This window comes from Poecilia reticulata, chromosome 3 (assembly GCF_904066995.2).
Source record: "Poecilia reticulata chromosome 3, P_reticulata-male-v2, whole genome shotgun sequence".
NCBI classification, from domain to species: domain Eukaryota; kingdom Metazoa; phylum Chordata; class Actinopteri; order Cyprinodontiformes; family Poeciliidae; genus Poecilia; species Poecilia reticulata.
Window position 1 is genome coordinate 16,623,670 of NC_088832.1, and position 20,523 is coordinate 16,644,192.

At 37.7% G+C, this 20,523-nt stretch overlaps 3 protein-coding genes across 6 annotated transcripts in view; 2 read left to right on the forward strand and 1 right to left on the reverse strand.

Annotated features, from left to right (window-relative positions):
- Nucleotides 1–316: 316 nt before the first annotated feature.
- terb2 (telomere repeat binding bouquet formation protein 2) lies at nucleotides 317–4,415 on the forward strand. Its single transcript, XM_008405203.2, has 6 exons — nucleotides 317–580; nucleotides 2,618–2,699; nucleotides 2,816–2,955; nucleotides 3,094–3,155; nucleotides 3,241–3,305; nucleotides 3,406–4,415. Exons 1-6 carry the CDS (start codon nucleotides 517–519, stop codon nucleotides 3,659–3,661), a joined length of 669 nt encoding a protein of 222 aa, XP_008403425.1. The 5' UTR covers nucleotides 317–516; the 3' UTR covers nucleotides 3,662–4,415.
- A 708-nt stretch (nucleotides 4,416–5,123) lies between these two features.
- Nucleotides 5,124–8,676, forward strand: sord (sorbitol dehydrogenase). Its single transcript, XM_008405204.3, has 9 exons — nucleotides 5,124–5,295; nucleotides 5,382–5,415; nucleotides 5,774–5,938; nucleotides 6,181–6,340; nucleotides 6,468–6,586; nucleotides 7,204–7,269; nucleotides 7,361–7,539; nucleotides 7,956–8,077; nucleotides 8,207–8,676. Exons 1-9 carry the CDS (start codon nucleotides 5,242–5,244, stop codon nucleotides 8,370–8,372), a joined length of 1,065 nt encoding a protein of 354 aa, XP_008403426.1. The 5' UTR covers nucleotides 5,124–5,241; the 3' UTR covers nucleotides 8,373–8,676.
- Nucleotides 8,677–10,322: 1,646 nt separating this feature from the next.
- apba2b (amyloid beta (A4) precursor protein-binding, family A, member 2b) overlaps nucleotides 10,323–20,523 on the reverse strand; it is a 47,537-nt gene continuing 37,336 nt past the window's right edge. For all 4 annotated transcript variants that reach the window (XM_008405206.3, XM_008405207.3, XM_008405205.3 and 1 more), the window contains 7 exons: nucleotides 19,451–19,537; nucleotides 17,883–18,068; nucleotides 15,749–15,928; nucleotides 12,723–12,935; nucleotides 12,518–12,637; nucleotides 12,193–12,333; nucleotides 10,323–11,672 (listed from right to left, as the gene is read on the reverse strand). In XM_008405206.3, coding sequence (XP_008403428.1) covers nucleotides 11,601–11,672; nucleotides 12,193–12,333; nucleotides 12,518–12,637; nucleotides 12,723–12,935; nucleotides 15,749–15,928; nucleotides 17,883–18,068; nucleotides 19,451–19,537 — 999 coding nt within the window. In that variant the 3' untranslated portion in view covers nucleotides 10,323–11,600. The remainder of the gene's footprint in view (nucleotides 11,673–12,192; nucleotides 12,334–12,517; nucleotides 12,638–12,722; nucleotides 12,936–15,748; nucleotides 15,929–17,882; nucleotides 18,069–19,450; nucleotides 19,538–20,523) is intronic.

Consider the following 20,523-nt stretch of genomic DNA (forward strand, 5'->3'; position numbering starts at 1 on the left):
GTTTTGGACCCATGCTGTCTTTAATGATTTATGTTTTGATATTTCTGTAAATATTCGGTGTCATAATTATAAATCTACGTCAAACTATTCAACTCGATTTTCTTTCAAAGCGGCGTTTATGGCTATATTTGTACATTTGAAACTAATTAGAATGATGATTTAATAAAATACAAATAAAATATTTGTAATTTTTGTCTATTAAAGTTTTGCCATGATCAATCATTTTACTTTATAATAGAAAACTCACATCGTATATTTTATAGTAAAACGAAAGCAGCCGCCGTTGAAGGTCGTCTCACAAGGGACATTTCCGCACTCTTCCCAAGGCACCTGAATGCAACACTGTTCAGCGCCGAACCGCAGATAGCTTAATGCTAGCGCTCAGTTACCGCTGGATATTGAGCACTCTACCCGAATCATAAGATTAAAGAATGAAGATAGGCATTACAAATTGATAATAGCTTCAAAACTACACGAGACAACTTTTTAGGATTTATCTTTAAAGGAAGAGAAGCCATGTTTAGCAGTAAGACTGCCTGGTTTTCGAGCAGTGTGCCGCAAGATCGTCTTGACTTTTGGAGTAAGTTAACTCTTTTCAACTTTATCCAAGTAACATCCGCTTAAGGCAATAAGCCAGCAAACATTCTCAAATTTGAACGTCTTTAACTTGTTATTTATATTAACTAGGAAAATAAAGCATCTGAAAAATGGAATAATGATTATTTATTTCTGTTTTCAAATAATTTCTAAAACATTTTCTTTCTCGTTTTAAAATTTTGCATCAAAATTGACGTTTTTGTCTGATTAGAATTGCGGAATGTGCAGTTGTCAATTTTGTTTGTTTATTTTTGAAATGATTGCAGTACAAGCTTCACAAAAGCAGTTATAATATACGATATCAAATAGGCAAAAAGGAGCATTTCAACAAAAATCTGAACATGGATAACCAAAAATAAAACTCTCAGTTGTAGAAGCAGTTAGCATATTTTAGACAAGTGTATTTTCAATCGTTTTTCAATAGAATAGAAAAATTACAAAGCAATGTCTGCCTCTTCACTGTTTTGGTTTAATCCGGAAAGGCACCATGACAAAAGACTATAAGTCAAACTAGCCACTGTCCTGTCCTGTAAAGACGTTGAGTTGCACTGAAGGCTTGGACAACTTCTTCACCTCCTTCAGCAATCAGTCTGAAGTCAGGCTTCACATGTCAACATCCGGTTCATCTGCTGGAAAGTGACGCTGTTGCTTCAGTAACAAGAAGAAGAAGCAGCCCTGGTCTGCAGGCGGGACAGGTGCTGAAGGCATGAAGTCACCTGCTATCATTTTAAAGCTGAAAATGATAAATGAGAGGTTTTGACTGCTGCTGTTTCCCATCATACCTCTACGAAGTGGAGACAAAACAGTCCTCCATACAGACTTGACACAGAGACATCTAACCAATCTAACCAACGCAGCTTTTAAATAATGTAAACAGGTCGTACGATAAGCTTTGTTGTGCTTTACTTAAAAAAAAAAATGACAATCACAGATCTTCTGTCTTGAAGTCTGGAATAATTTGTGTGTTTGTCCCCAGTCTGCTTTATGCATTTCATTCATCAATATTCTAAGACCGTGGGAGATGGAACAAACATTCCACAAATGTTCGTTTTTACTGACATTAGCTGAATCATAGGAGATAATTATGTTGAAGAACAAATCTGCTGCTTTACATTTTTCAAAACGTCTGACTTCGGAAAGCGAAACACAACTGGTTGAAGTTGTGTGATCAACCAGCTGATATGAACCTCCAACTCTTCAAATATGATTAAAACAGCTTAGAACCTTTAAAGTTTTTTTTAAATGTTTTTTGGAAGAGTACAATTAAGAATACTGTGTAGAAATGACACTGCAATTACATGACTGGTTGGAGGTTCCAAACCTCATCTCCGAATAATAAGACCTGCAGCATCATTTATCAAAATGGGAAAATCGATCTGCGGCATTTTTTTAAGGTTAGAGTGCGGGTTTTGATGTCTTCGATGTTTTTACCTTTTTAATCTTTTTTTTTTTTTCTCACTGTTTCCGTTTTAATGATGTAAAGCCCCCCGGAAAACGTCCCAGTTAAACGACGTTTAACTAAAGTTCTACGGGGTTTAGAGTCCCAGTTGATGGCGTTCAACTAAAAACCTAGAGGTTGGAGTCCTTGTCAAACGGTGTTTTTGACTAAAGTCCCAGAGGGTTAGAGTCCCAGTTAAATGACATTTAACTGAAGTCCTAAAAGGGGCGCAGGTTTTAATGTTTTTATCTTTTTAAATCTCTTTCTCACTGTTTATTCAATGTCACATGCTGTTTTTATTTTAATTATGTAAATCACTTTGAAACGCCTTGCTGCTGAAATGTGCTATACAAATAAAATTTGATTGATTGATTGATTTTCATCCAAGATATGTCATTCATCTCTATACACATTCCTCTCCAAAACCTAGACTCTGAAGAACTCTAAGAAGGAATACATGTAGTTGATGGAATATTTATTCTGGTCAGTCTGCAACTTATTTTGTGGCTGGATCTACAGTGCCTAGGTTAACGCTTGAAATTTATGGCTGACTGATTTCTTTAAATCTTATATTTCTTGCAGTGGCAGAAGGTGGGAGCATCATAGATTGGAGGCAGGCAGACTACCTCTTCAGTCAAGATGCAACATGTCCCGACACGCTGGTGTGAGTAAGAAGACAAATACAAGCTATTGTCCTGGGGATCTGTTTGTAAATTTCCACAATTGTGTTAAAGCTGGAAATATTTGTTTAGTTTTTTTTGTTTTGTTTTGTTTTTTCAGGATATTTGAGAGCGACGATTACATCTCGAAAAAGGTCACTATTTTTCACAGCTTGTTCCTGTCCACCTGTGAAAAGCGGCAAAGTGTGAAATCAGTGTCCATCGGCCATTATGTGCTGCCTCCAGCTTCTGTGCAGGATGGTGACACACTGTTTTTCTTCTTTTACAACATCGAAGAACCTAGTGTTTGCTGTAAAAATCAAAAGTAGCTGTTTTCAATCATACCCAAAGGGCTAAACGTTTTATTTATAACTCACTGTGTTTCTTTTGTGATTCAAGAGGTGAGAGAAGTGGTTGGTAGGTTGATTTGGGAACATGAGGACGAAGAAACCATTGTGCAGGTAACAAAACCGGGCAACCAGAAATAAAAAAGGAGGTAGATCATGTTGGAAGTAGGTCATCTAGGTTCCACCCCTTGTTTCGCAGGAGGAAGAAACGTCTTTCTGCCTGCCAGACGTCCCTCACAGCGAGCAAGACGCAAGAGAAAGCATGTAGGTTTAACATTTTGATTTGAATGAAATTGTTTGTGATTTTACCATTTTTGGTCTTTAACTGGTAAAATAAATTGACTTCTCTCTGCTTTGTTGTCAGATCTGAGGAATCAGACATGGACTCAGCAGAGGGCGAATCTCACCTATGTGACCATTTTAGAAGCCCAGTTAGTTGTGTGGTCCCGGGTAAACGGCTTAACATGCAGACAGACTACTCTGTCCCTGCTGAGTACATCAGCATAGAGACTCTTCAGAAATATTCTGGTGATCTGCATGATGTGCATCCTGGGGTTTTCAGATGTTCAAAATGTAAAGACTGCCTTTGTTTGGGGCAAAAATATGCCAAGGCACACTAAGAAAGGGGGGAAAAAAATAATTACAGAAACAATGGCAGTCTCATTTTGTATTTCTGGTATATAATAGCATCTTTAATTTGTCTGTGTTTAATTTCAGTTTGTAACATGAAGGCTGCCACATAATTTGTACCTCTGGTTTTTCAATGAAAGAGTTGATGCAGATATATTCGTTTTTCTGTATTTGAAATAAAATATAGAACATTGTTATTGCACACCAACATATATCCTGCAAGTACTTGCTTAATCTTACTTATAGTTTATGTACTTGTGTTTCCTTAAAATGTTTAGCTGAAGCCCACTGATTTAATGTAAACTATAATAAGTTAATGGTGCTACCAACTACTGTATTATCATTTTTCAATAACATTGCATGAAAATGTTTGTATTTGCACAAAGAGTAAAGGTGGGTATTAACTTATATTTGGGTACTAACTTATATTTAATTAATGTTTTAGAAAAAAGTACACTTTTATAAGTTTTATAGCACCATGCTTTCGATTTCTACTCGAATACTACTATTTTTAAGTACTGCTACTCTCATTTGCATGAAATGTCTGGTTACTCTCCCCACTTTTAATAACTTCACAAAATTAACAAACATTTTGACCAAAAATGTTGACCAAAAAAACACCACTGTATGTTACAGTGGGATATGTTGTTTGTGCACAAGTTTTGTTCTCATGTTACTTTCTATCTACTGAGCCTATTGTATCATTTGGAGGTAAAAAAGAAATAAAAGATACTGCAAAACGTATATATTCACTGGAATACTGTCTTAACAATATACACATTGTCTACTGTATTAATATTTCTATTTCTTTTGCCTAAAATTATTATTTTGCGGTTATCTGTTAGATGACATTTCCAAATTTTAAATCAGAAGCTAAGAATAGTTACTGAATTGTGTAACCTCTTTAGAAAATACTTTTTAAAAATATATTTTAGTAATTTCTTTAAGTAGTGATATTCGTAAAATTAAACCTTTGCTCACCTCTGACTAACTAAAATATTTGAACCATCTTAATTCAACTCCACTGACACGCGTCATCTACGCGCTGCATTGCTCAGGAACGGATATTGTAAAAAAAAAAAAATGAAGGCATTATAGTTATTATAAAACGAATAAAGAAATAAGCCCATATTTTAATATCTAGCGTGGAGTGTCAAAAACAAACAAAAAAATTATGTTAATTTATTTCCTGCTGATGGACTCGAGTTTCATGATTTGAGTTGAAGGGGTGCTGACTTAGGTAGGTCATAAAATAACATCACTTTAATGGCATGGATTTAGTTAACCACTAATGCTAATGTATTTATACTAAATCAAAAACATTTATATATCTTTTAATATATTAAATATTTTAAGACTGCAGCAAAATGTCTTGGTAGCGACTACCTCGCCCACCTCTGTTCCCGGGCAAATGGTTCCTTCCGGGGCTTTTCGACCAATCCAAGGCTTTGTTTTGGTTCCGGTCCGCTTCTAGTTCCCTGACGCATTTGTATCATAACTCTGGCGAGCAGAGCACAGGTTGCACATTTCTTTGGACTCTCGGGTTGTTTTTCCGCCCTCCCTGTCTATCATGGCTGAGGAAAATTTGTCCGTGGTGTTGTATGCTAAGGGAGACCTCAGGATTGTAAGAACCCGAACACAAACGTTCACCAAAAACGTTACAGTTACAAATTGTGCAAAATAAGTGACAGATTATTGTGTCTTTAACAGGAAAACCGTCCAATTCCCGAGCCAGGACCTAATGGTAAACAAGAGCACATGTTCTCAGATGCTGTCTATACATGCACTTTGCCATTAATAGCAGTGAGTTAATCCAATGCATTAATAAAGCTAATGTTGAATCCCTTAATGCTCCCTGAATAGATTGAGTGACTCTGTTTATCATCTATGGACATATTTTGAGCTGCTTAATCATAGATCTTTGAAATTGTGTCAAGGTTTAATGTAATACATTCCTGCTTTATAAGTTGAAAGTCTGGCCCAAAAAAACAGTATTGATCAGTCAAAAATGGATTTAAAGCCACCAAGAGATCTGGTATCAAATTAGTCAGAAGGAAATAATGTGTGTCCTCTTAGTCCTTTTGGTCTTGTTTGGTGTTTAGAGGTGCTGCTCCAGATGCACTCAGTGGGAATCTGTGGATCAGACGTGCACTACTGGCAGCATGGCCAAATTGGGGACTTTGTGCTGAAAAAACCAATGGTGCTGGGCCACGAAGCTGCAGGGCGAGTGGTGAAGGTCGGATCAGCAGTCACACACCTTAAACCAGGTGAAACTGCATTAATGTCAAGCCACATGACCTAAAGGCACTGTTTGCTCCCCAAATTAAACATATTGTACATTTCTGTTTAACGCTATATCTTAGTTATGCTTTTTAAAGATAGATATTTCTAATCCTAACAATCTGTAAAATCTTTGCTGCTCTTCAAACAACGGGTTTATCTTTTATTGTGTGCTCTTATCAATTCACGCATTGATATCTACATGACAAGTGAAATTGTAACTTTCCAGGTGATAGGGTGGCCATTGAGCCTGGTGTGCCCCGCGATATGGATGAGTTCTTCAAAAGAGGACAGTACAACTTGTCCCCAACCATCTTCTTCTGTGCCACGCCGCCCGACGATGGAAACCTGTGCAGATATTACACACACAACGCCAACTTCTGCTACAAGTATTTGCTTTTTCATTGTTGCAAAACCTTGCATCAAAGATGACCTCATAACCGATCAGTAGCTGACTCTGTTGCCTAATCTCTGCATATCCTGTCAGTCTTATCTGTTTCTATGTGTTTGCACAAGGTTGCCTGATAATGTCACATTTGAGGAGGGGGCGCTCATCGAACCTCTCTCTGTGGGGATTCATGCCTGTCGCCGGGCCGGCGTCACCCTCGGCAGCACCGTACTCATCTGTGGTGCAGGTAAAATTGAGCACGGACCATTATTATTGCAAACTTTTGTAGTAAAATTCCACCGATGAGAAGCTGCAGTGGAATGTTGCGAATGATATAAACTGACCGTCCCAACATGCCTTTTCAGGCATTCTTCAATGTTAAAGAAACTAGATAATAAAATACACTACATAAAAAAATTAAAAAAACTCTTTTCTCTTATTGTCTGGCATTAAATCAGACTAACCCTTTCCTAAATGATAAATGCCAAAATAATGAATGACATATTCATTATACTAGAGCCAACAAAACCTTTAAAAAAATGTACAGAAATCTTAATCTTTAATGTTTATTTGAACTTCTGATTTTGAGGAAAGTGTCAGAATATTTAAGTAGTCCTCTTATTATTGTGGCATTTAGCAACAGGAATAATTTTAGCAATCCTAACTAACCTAAGAAAGAAAAGTTTGGACTGATTTATTTTGTAAGTGGAACAAGAAAAGGTCATATACCTTTATATGCTGCGTGTAAAACACTGGTTTGTACCTGTACTTGATGCTGTCTTGTAAATTAAAGCTCATAAACATTTAGACATGTTTTAAGTTGAAAGTTAACTTGGCAGCGTCAATGTGTCTCCTTTCCTACAGGACCCATTGGATTGGTTAGCTTGATTGTAGCCAAGGCAATGGGGGCCTCAAAAGTCATCATCACTGGTAACAACAACCCGACAGGACCCTGTACATTTCAGAAAAAAAATTGTGAAAATCCTCTGAACTGCTTTTGAACACCCGCAGCTGTGTTTAGATCTGTTTGCAGAGCGCCTGGGCGTGGCCAAGGAGCTAGGTGCAGACTTCCAGCTGACAGTGAAAAAGGAAGATGGAGCGCAGCAGCTGGCAAAGAAAGTCAAGGAAATCCTGGGAGCCCAACCTCAAATCACAATTGAATGCACTGGAGTGGAGAGCTGCATCCAAACTGCCCTTTATGTAAATAACCCTGTGGAATCATAAGTTGTAACAAGGCAACCATATCTGAAGGGAGGACAAAAATAGTGCAAACTTTCTTATCACTATCTGATATGGACCAACTGATAAGATTTAATTTGACCTTCTTGTGTTGTGGAGACCTTATTCTAGTTTAATTTCGTATTAGAACTTAAACATTTAACTTAAGATTGAAATTGACTCGGAAACCTGGCATTTCTGTCAGCCTTTGAAAATTGAAAATATATCAGCCAAACATGATATGAAATCTCTTCCTCACTGTCTTCTGTCTGCTCAGTAGACAGTGAGCAGACAGTAGACTGCTCACTGTAATAATAATAATAAGTCATGAGCTACAAATACCACATGACTTCGGTGACAATGGGTTCATAAAATAATTCAATTCAACTTCCCGTTAGGCAACATGTTCAGGTGGCGTTGTGTTGCTGGTGGGCCTTGGTGCTGAGATGACTACCGTTCCCCTGGTCAACGCTGCTGTGAGAGAAGTGGACATCAGAGGAGTCTTCCGCTACTGCAACACGTGAGGAAATATTTACTGCTTCTCTTCTCCTGTAAATATTAATGCGTAGTGCAGAAAGAATCGGTCCACGTTTGGTCCAATCTTTATTAGCTGGAGTCAGAACCAAACATCCATGTGGTTTTGTTGCAGTTATCCGATGGCTATCGCCATGTTGTCATCAGGCAAAGTGAATGTGAAGCCCCTTGTGACCCACCGCTTTCCACTGGAGCAGGCAAGGCAGGCCTTCGAGACCACAAGTCAGGGTCTTGGGATAAAGGTCATGTTAAAGTGTGACAAAAATGACCAGAACCCTTGAACCGGCCCCCCCCCTTTCGGCGAAGCATTCTGCTGAGATCGACTGAGCATTACAGGCACAAAGAGGACTCTGGCCTCAGAAAGATAACTTAACAACTTCAAAGAAAGACGCATTTAATCGCAGCTCTGTGAACGACAACTGGAAGCTGTTTATCAGATGTTTATCTTTAGATGGTACTGGTTAATTATAGTTGTTCAGACCTCTGAACAACTATGTATGTAATTTACAAAATGTAATATGCTATTGTAGAATAATAACCTTTTTTTTTTTTTTAATAAATGTGAGATAAAAACGTTTTGTCTCTTTTTTCTGTGTAACATGTACTACTAATGTTTTTACATTAGGGGGCACTACAGGCTTAGAAAATAATGATGAGACAACAATAGTACCAGGAAGTGGCAGTTGCTAATTGTAATAAATCTGTGAATTTAGAGCAGCAAGAACGTGTTAATGATGCAAGAATATCTGTTTTTTGTTTCTTTTTTAAGTAGTCAAGGCAAAAAGTTTGAACATAAACACCATTTGTGATGCTCTTTTAAAGTGCCTGGGCTTTTATATGTACAACAAAAAAAGCACAACGTTTCTCATTTGAAGACGCAAGACACTTCAAAAAGAAAATGCAAGTGTTTTAGGACTAACAAATTATAAAATAAAGATAACTAGAAGTAGCTTTTATAGAAGGACTATCTATCTCATTTCATTGATCCTATACATTTTTAAAAATTGGTAAAATATTTTTATTTTTCCTTATTTTTCCTACTATCTTTTGTTTGAAGGCTCTATAAACAAACTCACCATAAAAATGATTACTTTGCAGTGTTTAGGGAACAAGTTGGCAAACGGTAGATAAAAGCTTACACTCACGGACAGTTCAACGTAAACACAGATTCAATATAGACTTCTCTTATTTACTTGAGCAGATGTAATTCGCCAAAGTCAACACTTGAAGACGGGTGGGAATCAAGAAGGAAAACAGAATGTGTAAATCATCCATCCACAATTCTGAGACTTGATAAAAAAAAGTTTATATCGACCTTTTTTCCTCTTTTTAATTCCAGTTTGCCAGTTCAGACACAGACGTGGAGGTAATATTTTCTAAAATGTATTAATACACATAGCTTTTATTCTCACTTTGCAGCAACTGTGTCATTAATATTTTTCAGCTATACAGCCTTGTCTTTTCTCTGTGCATACTGTGAAGCCCAAAATTTAGACGCAAAAATGTTTTCATTCAGTTAAAATGTGTGTTTGGTTAGGAGTCTTTGATATTACTCCCTGTCAAAAGAAACATTCTTGGTAAAATTAAAAAACAACTTAACTGTATACACTCAGTAGAAGGTTAAATCCCAGAATTATGTCTTTCTATTGTTGGTTCAGGTGTTTCTCCTTACCTTAGTATCTTTGCATTTTAAAGATTCACTGTCTATTAAGTTATTATTATTATTATTATTATTATTATTATTATTATTATTATTATTATTATTATTATTATTATTATTATTATTATTAATTCACATGGTCTACTTTATAATTTTCTGAGCTTTCCTTTTCATTGTCCATGAAATTCTGGAACAACACTACAAGGAAGTTCTTACCTTTTTCTGCTTTGCAAAAATATTCTGATGGAAGTCAGTTTAGTATTAAATTAGGTGCATATCCTACCCAGTCAATTTAATATAGCCGATATGTTTGGAATTACAATGTTTTTTTTCTCTTCTAACATATCAAAACTACTCCTTTCTAGGATAATTTTTATTTAATTTTAGAAGGATTTGGTTACAACTTTCCCCAAGATCTTGACTAAGCGCCACATTTTAGTTGTTGGAATCTGTACGTATGTTGTTTATTGGCAGCTTCAATTGTTGTTATCGCTTAATTACTTTCATTATAAGAATTAAAAAAAATAATGAAATCTTTAGTGCATTTCATTCAATAAAATACGTGAATAAATCCAGGTTCAGCTCAGTATTTTATTGTTTTGCCACAATGACATGAGAAACTACTTTTACGAGGCATGCACACAGATAATGTCATACGGATAAAATTTACTACAATGCGTTGATAAACCGTTACTCCATGGCAAGAGCTTTTTTTTTTTCCTGTCAGCATGTGATTCACGTCTCTCTGTTTCGCTTCGTTTCCCCTGAAGTCCTGGAGCACAACGTAAAGTCTGGTGGATGTTTGCAGAGACTTGTGTGTTTTGTTCCTTAACGTGAGCACAACACTAGACAATTTTTGTATTTTTATGTACAGACATTCTAATACTGCGGATGGCAATGAGACAGCTCACATAGCACATTTACATTCACGGTCCACTTGTTAGTAAGCATGAGCTTCAGTCAGAACTCCAAAGATGAGCATATAGGAGGTGAGCGCACCAACAAAACAGCATTATTTGTACATGTGACCTCATATCAAAAGCAAAATGGATGCAGTTTCAAACTTTTTTGTTGGTGAAATGAACATGTAGTTTAAAAAAAGACATGTTTTTTTTTTTTCGAGGTTGAATTTTTTGTATTGCCTTGAAATTAAACAGGATATGGCGTTTCTCCCATAAACCTCTGCTGCGAGCATTGGTTTGATTCACATGTACAGTACATTAGCTCGGCATACTCAAACACATAAATCCTCACCCTTTTCACTGGAAACTAATATGATATCTCAGATGTATTTGTGCCTTTGCCACCACTGTGGTCTGCCTCCGTCTCAGGAAATATTTACAGTGCGGATGCTGGCTCCGCTGTCGCCACAGCAGCCGCCTTCCCTCGCAAAAATTTGCAAATTTGTATTTACATGGGAAATAAATGATCAGCGGAACCATACAAAAAAGTTTAGGATGATTATATTGCATTATATGGATTTAAAAAAATAAATTGTGGCACATTCAAGCAGTAACTCTGTCAACGCTGTTTCACTGTAGGGACAAAAAAAAAGAATCACAAACAGGACAAATAAATAAACACACCCACACACAAACACACACACATGCTTCCTCTTCAGCGGATCAGAAGGATGAGAAAATCTGTAGTTAAATAGCAGTTGCATGTTAATCACAGACAAGTGAGAAATGACAAAGAATTGAAGTCTTCAGCCCAAACAGTTCAAAACTTGGGAAAAGGATTCAGCGGGGGAGGCGGGATCGTCCTCCTGGTGGCTAATCTGCTAGTAGTTTTCGCTGCAAGATAAGTGAACGTCTTCCTGCCCTTCGTGGACATGAATCTCAGCAGCTCATATGTACATGGGCGTCTCCTGTCCTGTTAGAAGCCTGAACATGGCCGCCGGCATCGTCTTCATGTGGATCTAGAGGGACAAGGCAAACAGCAATGACTTTGGAGCAACAGCAGAATATGTTATAGCTACATGCTAATCACTTCTTCCCTCCATTTTGGACATTTGGAGTTTTGATACAAAGTGGAGCCATTTACCACAACACGTTTTGTACTATCTGTTTGTCCATTCATACCCAGCAGTAGTTTTGTGTCTCCACTGGCAATCAGAGGTTTAAAGTCATTCTCTGTGATGGACGTTCATATACTATAATAAAGAAATGATAAAAAGTAGTAGCAAATGAAACCCGAAGTACAAATACGTATGAAACACTTAATCGCATTGTTTATTTAGAAACTGTGGCCCTTTTTGGCCCTCTACATTAAATACGAGCATATCTTGTATGCTCTCCCTTACCACAGGATATTCTCCTGAAAATTATCTTCCAAATAAACGGCAGCAGCTGAGCTAACTCTGCAACTGAGACTGTACAACTGCATGTGGAAGTTCTAATCCTTTTCTGCATGTGTTGGTGTTTGTGCATCAGTTTAACCTCGCCAACTGAGTTGGAGAGCGCCTGAACAATCTTCTCGTGTGCCGTGGCCACCACGCTCTGGCCGTTGATCTCTATAATCCTGTGACCCACACGGACCCCGCCTCGCTCAGCGATGCCTCCCCGCATCAGGCTGCATATCTTCAGGACAGAGAGCACGCAAGAAAATTCACCGTGAGTAAAATGCAGTTGCATGAAACAGAAACAGAGCAACTGCAAAACTGGGTGTGTTTCTACGATGTTTCGAATACGAAAAGTGAAATGATTAGCAGATCCAGTTATCGGGGATATAATATAACAACGTGTAAACATTGTGAAAACTCACTATGCCATTCTGGACGCTGAAACCCAGCTGATACTTCAAGTCGGGTCTCTTGATGAGAACAGTGGTAACCGGAGGGCAGCTGACAATGTTCATTTTCACCTGGACCTGGTTCTTTAAGCCCTTTACCCAAAAGAAACGCACACAAATTAAAGCTAATTTATTTTCTTGGAAGTTTATTTAAGACAAAGCAAGAAGTGCCTTGCACCTTAATGATTCCCTGACAGGTGGCGAGTGGCAGCCCCACAAGGCTGGTGTTGTTGATGGACATGATCTGGTCTCCGATGCTGAGCTTGCCAGAGCGAGCTGCTGGACCGCCGTTCATCATGTTGGCCAGGATAACAGTTGGCAGAATGGAGCCCCAGCCGGACTCCACGATGACCACGCCCAAGATCTCCCCTTTACTCTTCTCCAACACCAGCTGTGGAAAGACACCTCCTTGGTAAATTTTCAGGCTTCATTGGGAGCAGAAACTTATCTCTGCCAATTAAAACGACATCACAGAAGCTCACAGAGAGTTGAGCAACTTATGTGAAATTGTATATCTGATCACAGACTCATTAAAAGTAAGATAACTGCCTGCTGGGTTTTTTTTTTCCCCCTCATCTTCAGAAATTTGCAGGAGCTATCATAGCTTCACATCATTTACCAACAAATTATGTAAAAATGTGAGAAGAGCTCATTAATGTACACAGCAACAGACAATTGATATTTCCAAGTTCACTTTCAGGAATTAGAGCCGGGGCTTTTGGTAAAACAACAAAGCTCCGAGCTGAAATGATAAAACAGCGATTTAGCAATACTCTTTATTCTGCAGAGGATTAATATCTCTGGTTGCATAAGACTGTTGCTGGTGAGGTTCCAAATCAGTGCCCTACAACGTTGGATTTATAGGAATGCTACATTACTGCAGTGATGTACCTCAATCTTTTAAACTTGTTGGATTAGTTTATATTGTGCTGGAAGCTGCTGTCTGTGAGGATTTATTTAGAAATGGATTCTCTCTTCTGACCCTTGAGCCAAAACACCAACATATAAATGCAAAAAGGCATTTTGAAGTTTACTGTACATGAAAGTATAAGTAGAAATTGGAGAAAAAGATTTATAACTTTGTCCAGAGTTTCATGTTTGGATTGATTTAGGACGTTTACACTTATCCCCAGCGAAGAGTCGAGGCCCCCTTTTGGAGGAAAGCAGGTAGTACGATTTGAATATGTCTATAATAAAAGCTTCATATCAGAAAATTCATATATTTGGAGAGTTTTATGTGTTAACCAGTTAAACAATATGGTGTTGCCATTATCTTAAAACTATTGAAGTCATTTCATCCTACTCCCCTGCAGTGGATACACATCCCAAACAAGCTATCAGGAGTTTTATTAAACCTCATTGAATTTACAGATAATTACTTAGAGTTTTAGTAATTTAGTAATTTTTTTTTATCTATTTCCTTAAATTACAAGGGTGAATAAAGGGTGTTATAGGTCAAGGGTACTTGACTTATAACATAATGAAAAGCAGCTTATTGTTCAGCCTTGGAAAGAGGATAATTGTTTGTTTGTGGTAAAATGCAGAAACATGATTTTGAATGCTTCTATGTAGTGTTTGAATACACAAATCTAACACCACGTAGCATTACTGACAGGTGAGGTGAATAATACGGATTATTTCACAACAGTGGCACCTGAGAACTGGTGGGATTTAGGAGGCAGTAAACATGTAACGGATTTAAACAACACTGACAGGCAGCAAACTGCTTAGACTAATTAAATGGATCAGAGCTCCACCAAAAGTTCGGCTTTTGGTGGTGCTCACTTCATGGTTTACAGCGGCCAGAAAAAACAGCAATGAACTTGAGACCTGGTCCTGGCTAACCCTCTATGATATGCATCCTGGGTCTGATAAACCTTGAAGTGGCAGCATTAGAACAAAAACTGTCACTTTACATCACAGTCACTGTGTTAATATCATGTTCTTTAATTTGCTGGAATTTTTCCATATTTTTTTTAGCTTCAATCATATGTCAGTTCTGGCTTTTGTTATTTTCTTATTCTTCTGCCATTTATTCACACATGCCCTCTCTGATGTATTTAGTTGCTGGTTATAAGCCAGTCAGAACCTCTGCTTTATTAAAATCTTTGTTCCTGATTTTAGGTTATTGTTTATTGTTTCATTTTGGAAGCATTGTCATCCTTCACAAATCACTTCCAAGAGTACGAAATATGTGAAGTTCCAAGCAAATTAAATTTGTGTTCAAACTAATTTGTTTTACAGAAAACCACTTGCAAAATAACACATATTCCCTTACCTCTCAGAGTATGTTAGCAGCTTTTTAACATTTATTTGGGGACTATCCTGTTACATTTTCTTATGAAGTAGTCTTAATATAATTGATTAACATATCTGTTAACATAATTATTATTTATAAGTTAATCATCTGTATCAATATTTAATTTGACTGCATTTATATTTTGACTTATTTAAAAAAAAAATCTCATTTAGTTTTTTTTAGCTTTTCTTGTCACCCTTGTTTATGAAAAAATTTAATATTAAATCTAAGAAACTATTTCAAATTTGAGGTTCTTGCAGAAGCCTTGTACAGATGCTTGTTTACATCAAGCAGCTACATACAACTATTATGAAGAGAATACAGGTAAGATTAAACAAAATCATGCTTTTTGTATTTTTTTTAAAAATTGTTAAAAATGTCATGTCTATCAATCTTTCCTTTGTTCGGCCTTGCTGTTTCCTGTTCTGTGTTTTCACTGTCAGAAACTACCAGCATAAACATGAAGCTCTGAGACAATAAATTATTCTTGGCACATTTAGGAGGGCTACAAAGCTATACTTCTTCAAGATATCCCAGTTTTCCCATCATTGCAAATTAACTCATTTGCCTCGAACACAGCATATGTGCCAATGCAGCCTTCAGGGGAAACTTTTCATGGCTCCTAAATCTCCTTCAGCCTCCAGGACACAGAGGAGGGAAGGCTTTTCAGCAGAAAGAGCTGCCATGCTCTAAGTGGATTTTTACTGTAACATCTGCCTCTTTATCTGTCAAATTAGTTAACAGCTACAACAGCGCCGTGTTCTTCCAATGGCCCGGCAGCACGAGTGGGATTTGTGCTGCACTTTGCAAAATCTCAAGGCATTTCTCTATTGTTTTTGTTTACTGCACTGACACAGATAAAAAACACCTGCAGAGAAAGATGGACGTCTTTCGCACCGACCGACCTCCTTGCAGTTTTCAGAGTTGGAGAAGTGAATGAGGTCATCATTGTACATTTCCTGTGTGTTGATGATGTCACTGTACTCCTTCTGACTCAGGTCCTCTGGGTTGATGCCGTTGGCTCTCAAAAACTCCTGGTAGGCCACACTGAACGCCTGACCAATGGACTGAGCAATGAGCTGAGCCTGGTGACACACAGCCAAAGCAAAATCATTATTTAAAACCCTGGTTGTTTTTTGTTATTTCTTTTTTTTTTCTTTCACACTGCATTGCACATAAGAAGTAGTTCGTCAGCAAGCAAAACAGCATCCAGTGACAAAACTGGCTCCTGGGTGTGCCAAGAATATATTCACACATAAAATGAATTGATTTTTACTGTCCAAAGCTATTTGTTCTCATAGAGTTGTGACATTTACTCATAAATGCTCCTTACTTAGAAGGAGACTCAGTTAAGCAAAACAGCGCAGAGGAAAATTGACTGCACCTAAAGTTGATCTTCTTTAAAATTGTCAAATGATTTACAACAACATCCCATCAAACGTTAGTCAAACGAGAAAGACACGGCACTCAGAGTCAGCCACCTCATCTTCATGTTACACCTTGAATTCAACACACAAATCCAAACCTTTTTTTTCCTTCGTTCTCTTTGCTTCAAAAAGCAAATTCTTGAATCAAGCATTCCTTATTTTTCCCTGTTATGAATTCATCAGTATCACAATAGACTTTGGTCAAATTTTTTCCATACAAATAAATACAAATGTACCCACCTTGTAGGTGGGTACAGCTCATCATAATTCATGAAATGAAATGACATCAGACTTATATTGTGATTTTCAGCCCTCAGAGTTGAAATCAGTCGTTTCCTTTCACGCACACGTTCACACAGGCAAGTTACTGGGTTAGCCACAGCTGTTCGTCAGTCTCACAGAACCAAGGCTGCCATATTGCGCCATCGGCCCTTCTGACCAACACCAGTAGGACAGTTGGGTGAAGTGTCTTGCCGAAGGACATAACAGTAGGGGCGGGCAAAGCGGGAATCAAACCGGCAACTCATCAATTGCAGGGCAAACTCCTGCCGCTGACATGGAGCCACTCACTGGCTCCATGTTCATGTTAGGACTTATTTTAAATGTACTTTTATTATTGACTTTTAAATGTCTGAACAGGCAGCTGTGTTTACGCAGGCTAGATGTTACATACTCTTTTGTACGCAATCTTTATAAATTATTGAGTGTAATTATATATTCTATCTCTCTCTCTCTCTCTCTCTATATATATATATATATATATATATATATATATATATATATATATATATATATATATATATATATATAAAAACATTTACTTTTGGAGGTAATCTAAAACTTAAAAATTGATGGAGAGGAGATTCAAAGAGTTTAGTGGGATTAGCTAATCTGGCTAACACATGAACATTTTTTTTATGTGTGCAAGAAAACAGCACAAGGCTTCCTTTAGGTTTGCAGAGAGAAACCAAATGGAAATTCTGTGAGGTTCCAAGCTGCTTCGGTGAATTAATTGTACCCAAGAAAACAAGATAAAAAAAGTCCCAAACAGGAAATGGTGGCTGCAGCCAGTGAAGCCACAACAGCAGAAACAGTTTCTAAACTGATGGATGAGTGGCTGAATACTTCCATTAAAACTCTGGCAGCAAAATTAGATGAAGAGGGGACAGATTGGAGTCCAGCCTTTATACCACTTGGCAGTGAAAACTGAGCTGCTGGCTCCTCGGTGCAACATTGTTCCTGTTGCCAAGTCTTCCTGAAACGGCTTCAACGAGGCAGGCAGCAGCTCCATGGGGTGAAAATAAATAAATTAAAAGAAATCAAAAGTGCCCAGCTAGTTCCTATTAATGCAAATCAGTGGGTTCCTCTGATCAGTTATTGTGAGGTGCACAGAGATGTTTTTGAACTGCTGACAGTGAAATGTGATAGCGTTTGCTGTATTCAGGCTAAAGAACACCAAATCGTGTCTCAAAGCAAAACCCCAGCAAAATCCATTTGAATATGATGGAAGTGGCATCCTGGAGTTAAAGAAACATAACGCTTAAAGGAACTGCCTGGGAAAGACTAACATTTCCCCAAAGCTGGACGGATTTTTGTTTTTTTAGTCACTTACATCCTCGGATTCAAAGACATGACATATCATCTTGTACTGCTTCTTCGCCTCGGGCGCTCCAGGTGTAGTCTCAATACAGTCCTGGGAGGCCGTTCGAGGCATCCGCCGCCTTGCCATCAGCACCACAATGTTCCCGATGTCAGCAATGTAGGAGATGGTGCGCAGTGCGTTGTCCATCATTGTTTCCTGTGGGCACGGGAACCCAAACATCACAAATCAGACTCGATTTCCAAACTTTTACCTGATTATTAAAGTATCAGACAGCTAATACTGAATCCATCTTGCTGGCAAATAAATGCACAATGCTAGGAACAATGCTTTGAGTTGTTCCTTGTTGAAAATGCATTTGTAATTCATTTGTGTCTAATTGAGATTGCTTACATGCACTTCAGTTACTAGAATATACAGTATATCCTATGAAGAAATATGGTAGATTATTATTGCGTTATAATAATAGATTTTCCTTGAAGCTGCATCATTCATGAGAAAAAAGATGTGATAACAGGATTCAAATATGTCCTCTTTAGATTTTCATAAAGCTGTAAAAACAGATTACAACTCAATTACAGTCTGCTCTAAATTAGATTATCTGGTTCAGCTTATATTACATGCACAAAACCAAACAAAGAACTTAGGCCTATTCTAATAGTGTAATGATATTTGTTTACTCAGCCTAATAATAGCCTTGTGTGGTAAAGTAGATTGCATGAGGCATTAAATTCGAATGTAATAGCGATTTGGAGAAGAAGCAGACTTCAAATAATGTGTGTTTATTCAGAGGAGGTTTTAATTGTTCATGTTTTATAATAACATGCTGAAGTTCTCTGCAGTTTTCTTCATTTCATTAACTCTGTGACAGTTTTATTATCTGAATCTAATGGATGCTGTTTTTCCAGCCCACTTTTGGACTTGTTCTAATAATGAACCCAAATCAGGAGCCACCCATGCAGGGCACATAAAGCTTGCAACTGCAGGACATAAGTACATTTTTGGATTGAATTGATTTCGCAGAAGTGCTAGAACCAGAGGCAAACAGATAGGAAAGGGAGGAAGACAGAAACCGCATTGCAGCACGTTATTTTCTATGTTTTTGTTTTTTACCAGGAGCCTGCCCACACTGAAAATCTGACAGCCAAACCAAGAAAAAGGCTGAGGCACCGCAAATGAATCATTTGCTGTTTCCATATAATTTTAAAAAAATATTGTGCAAAAGTGTCTTACGTGAGTGGAAAAATATTTCTGGGAACAACTGAGATAAGGAATATGGAGAACAAATGTAACTTTTACCTTTCCACGCACTGATTTATTTGAATATCACAAAAAAGGCATGCTCGACATATGTTTGCACACGATTTCTAAAGGGAAATCTCAATGTGACGTCTTGAGATTAGACAAATGGAAGCCGTGGTTTTATAAGATGCAGCTGGCAGCAGTGGCTAAGCTCCAACTATTTCAACTTCTGTGCATTCCAGCATCTCCTTCCTTATTCATCAATGTGAAACTGATTAAAGGCACCTTAAAAAAAACAAAAAACAAAAAGACTGCTTTTATTTAACAGGAGTACTTACTTGTGTGTCTGCATTGAGCACCTTGATTCTCTGGGTAGAGATAAACAGATCGACCTCAGTCAGGGTCTGAGCATCTCCATCAGCATTCTAGAGGGACATACAAAAATAAGAGTTGTGGTTTGAAATGTTTGAGGTGTTTGTGGACACCCCTGTTTGTGTCTGCATGCATGTTCGGTGCCGAATCCAGTTGGAGAGCTGCTTGTCAGATGGACAGGTTTATGAGCGTAAAGGTGATGCGCAAGCGACGATAAAAAGGGAAGCGTTTTGGCAGTGATGTCCACTCAGATCATCTGTGTTGGCACCAGCATGGCGAACTGGAGCGGAAACTAAAAACAGCTTAACACTAAGCTCTCACCAGCTGGCTGTTACACCAGCGAGAGCAGAACAAGCCGGCGTACATTTCCCTCTAATCACTGTGAGCTGCAAACTAATAAAATTATATTTGCTCTGGTTTAATTACGACTGTATTTTGCATTTGAAATCAGCCAAGAGTGATAAAGAAATAAGGCAAATGTCAGGAAAGTTTAGGCATTCGTGTTAAAAATGGCAAGCTGTTTATTTGAGACAGCGGCCCCTCAATACCGGTTTATTTCTTTTTATCCTCTCTAAGTGAAGAAAAGTGGACACAAACTAGAACAGATTAGAAAAAGTTACAAACAGGTGTTGGAAAATCGTCTCTTGAATGTAACCTCATTCTTTAGGCTGCTTTTATTTTAGGAAAAATGGGTTGTGCTTGCACATAGAGAGCTTGCAAATCTGAATAAGAGTATAGAAACAACTGAGGTCTTATTTTATTTTAGTTGAATTATTAGCACTGCTGCTTAGAGGAGACTGAAAACCAACATGTCCTTTGGATCATATGCAGTATCTACAGGGGTTATTATTATTATTATAAAAGTATATACCAGTTTCCTCCAGGCTGTGGGTTGCTTAACAAAAGATTTTCAAAGGTCTTTCTACTCAGCTTTCCGTGACATTTACACTGAACATGTGTGGACATTTAGAGATCAGGATTAAAAATGTGAGGCATGAACCTCTGTTCAAGTTGCTGAATGCTAAATTTATTTTGTAGG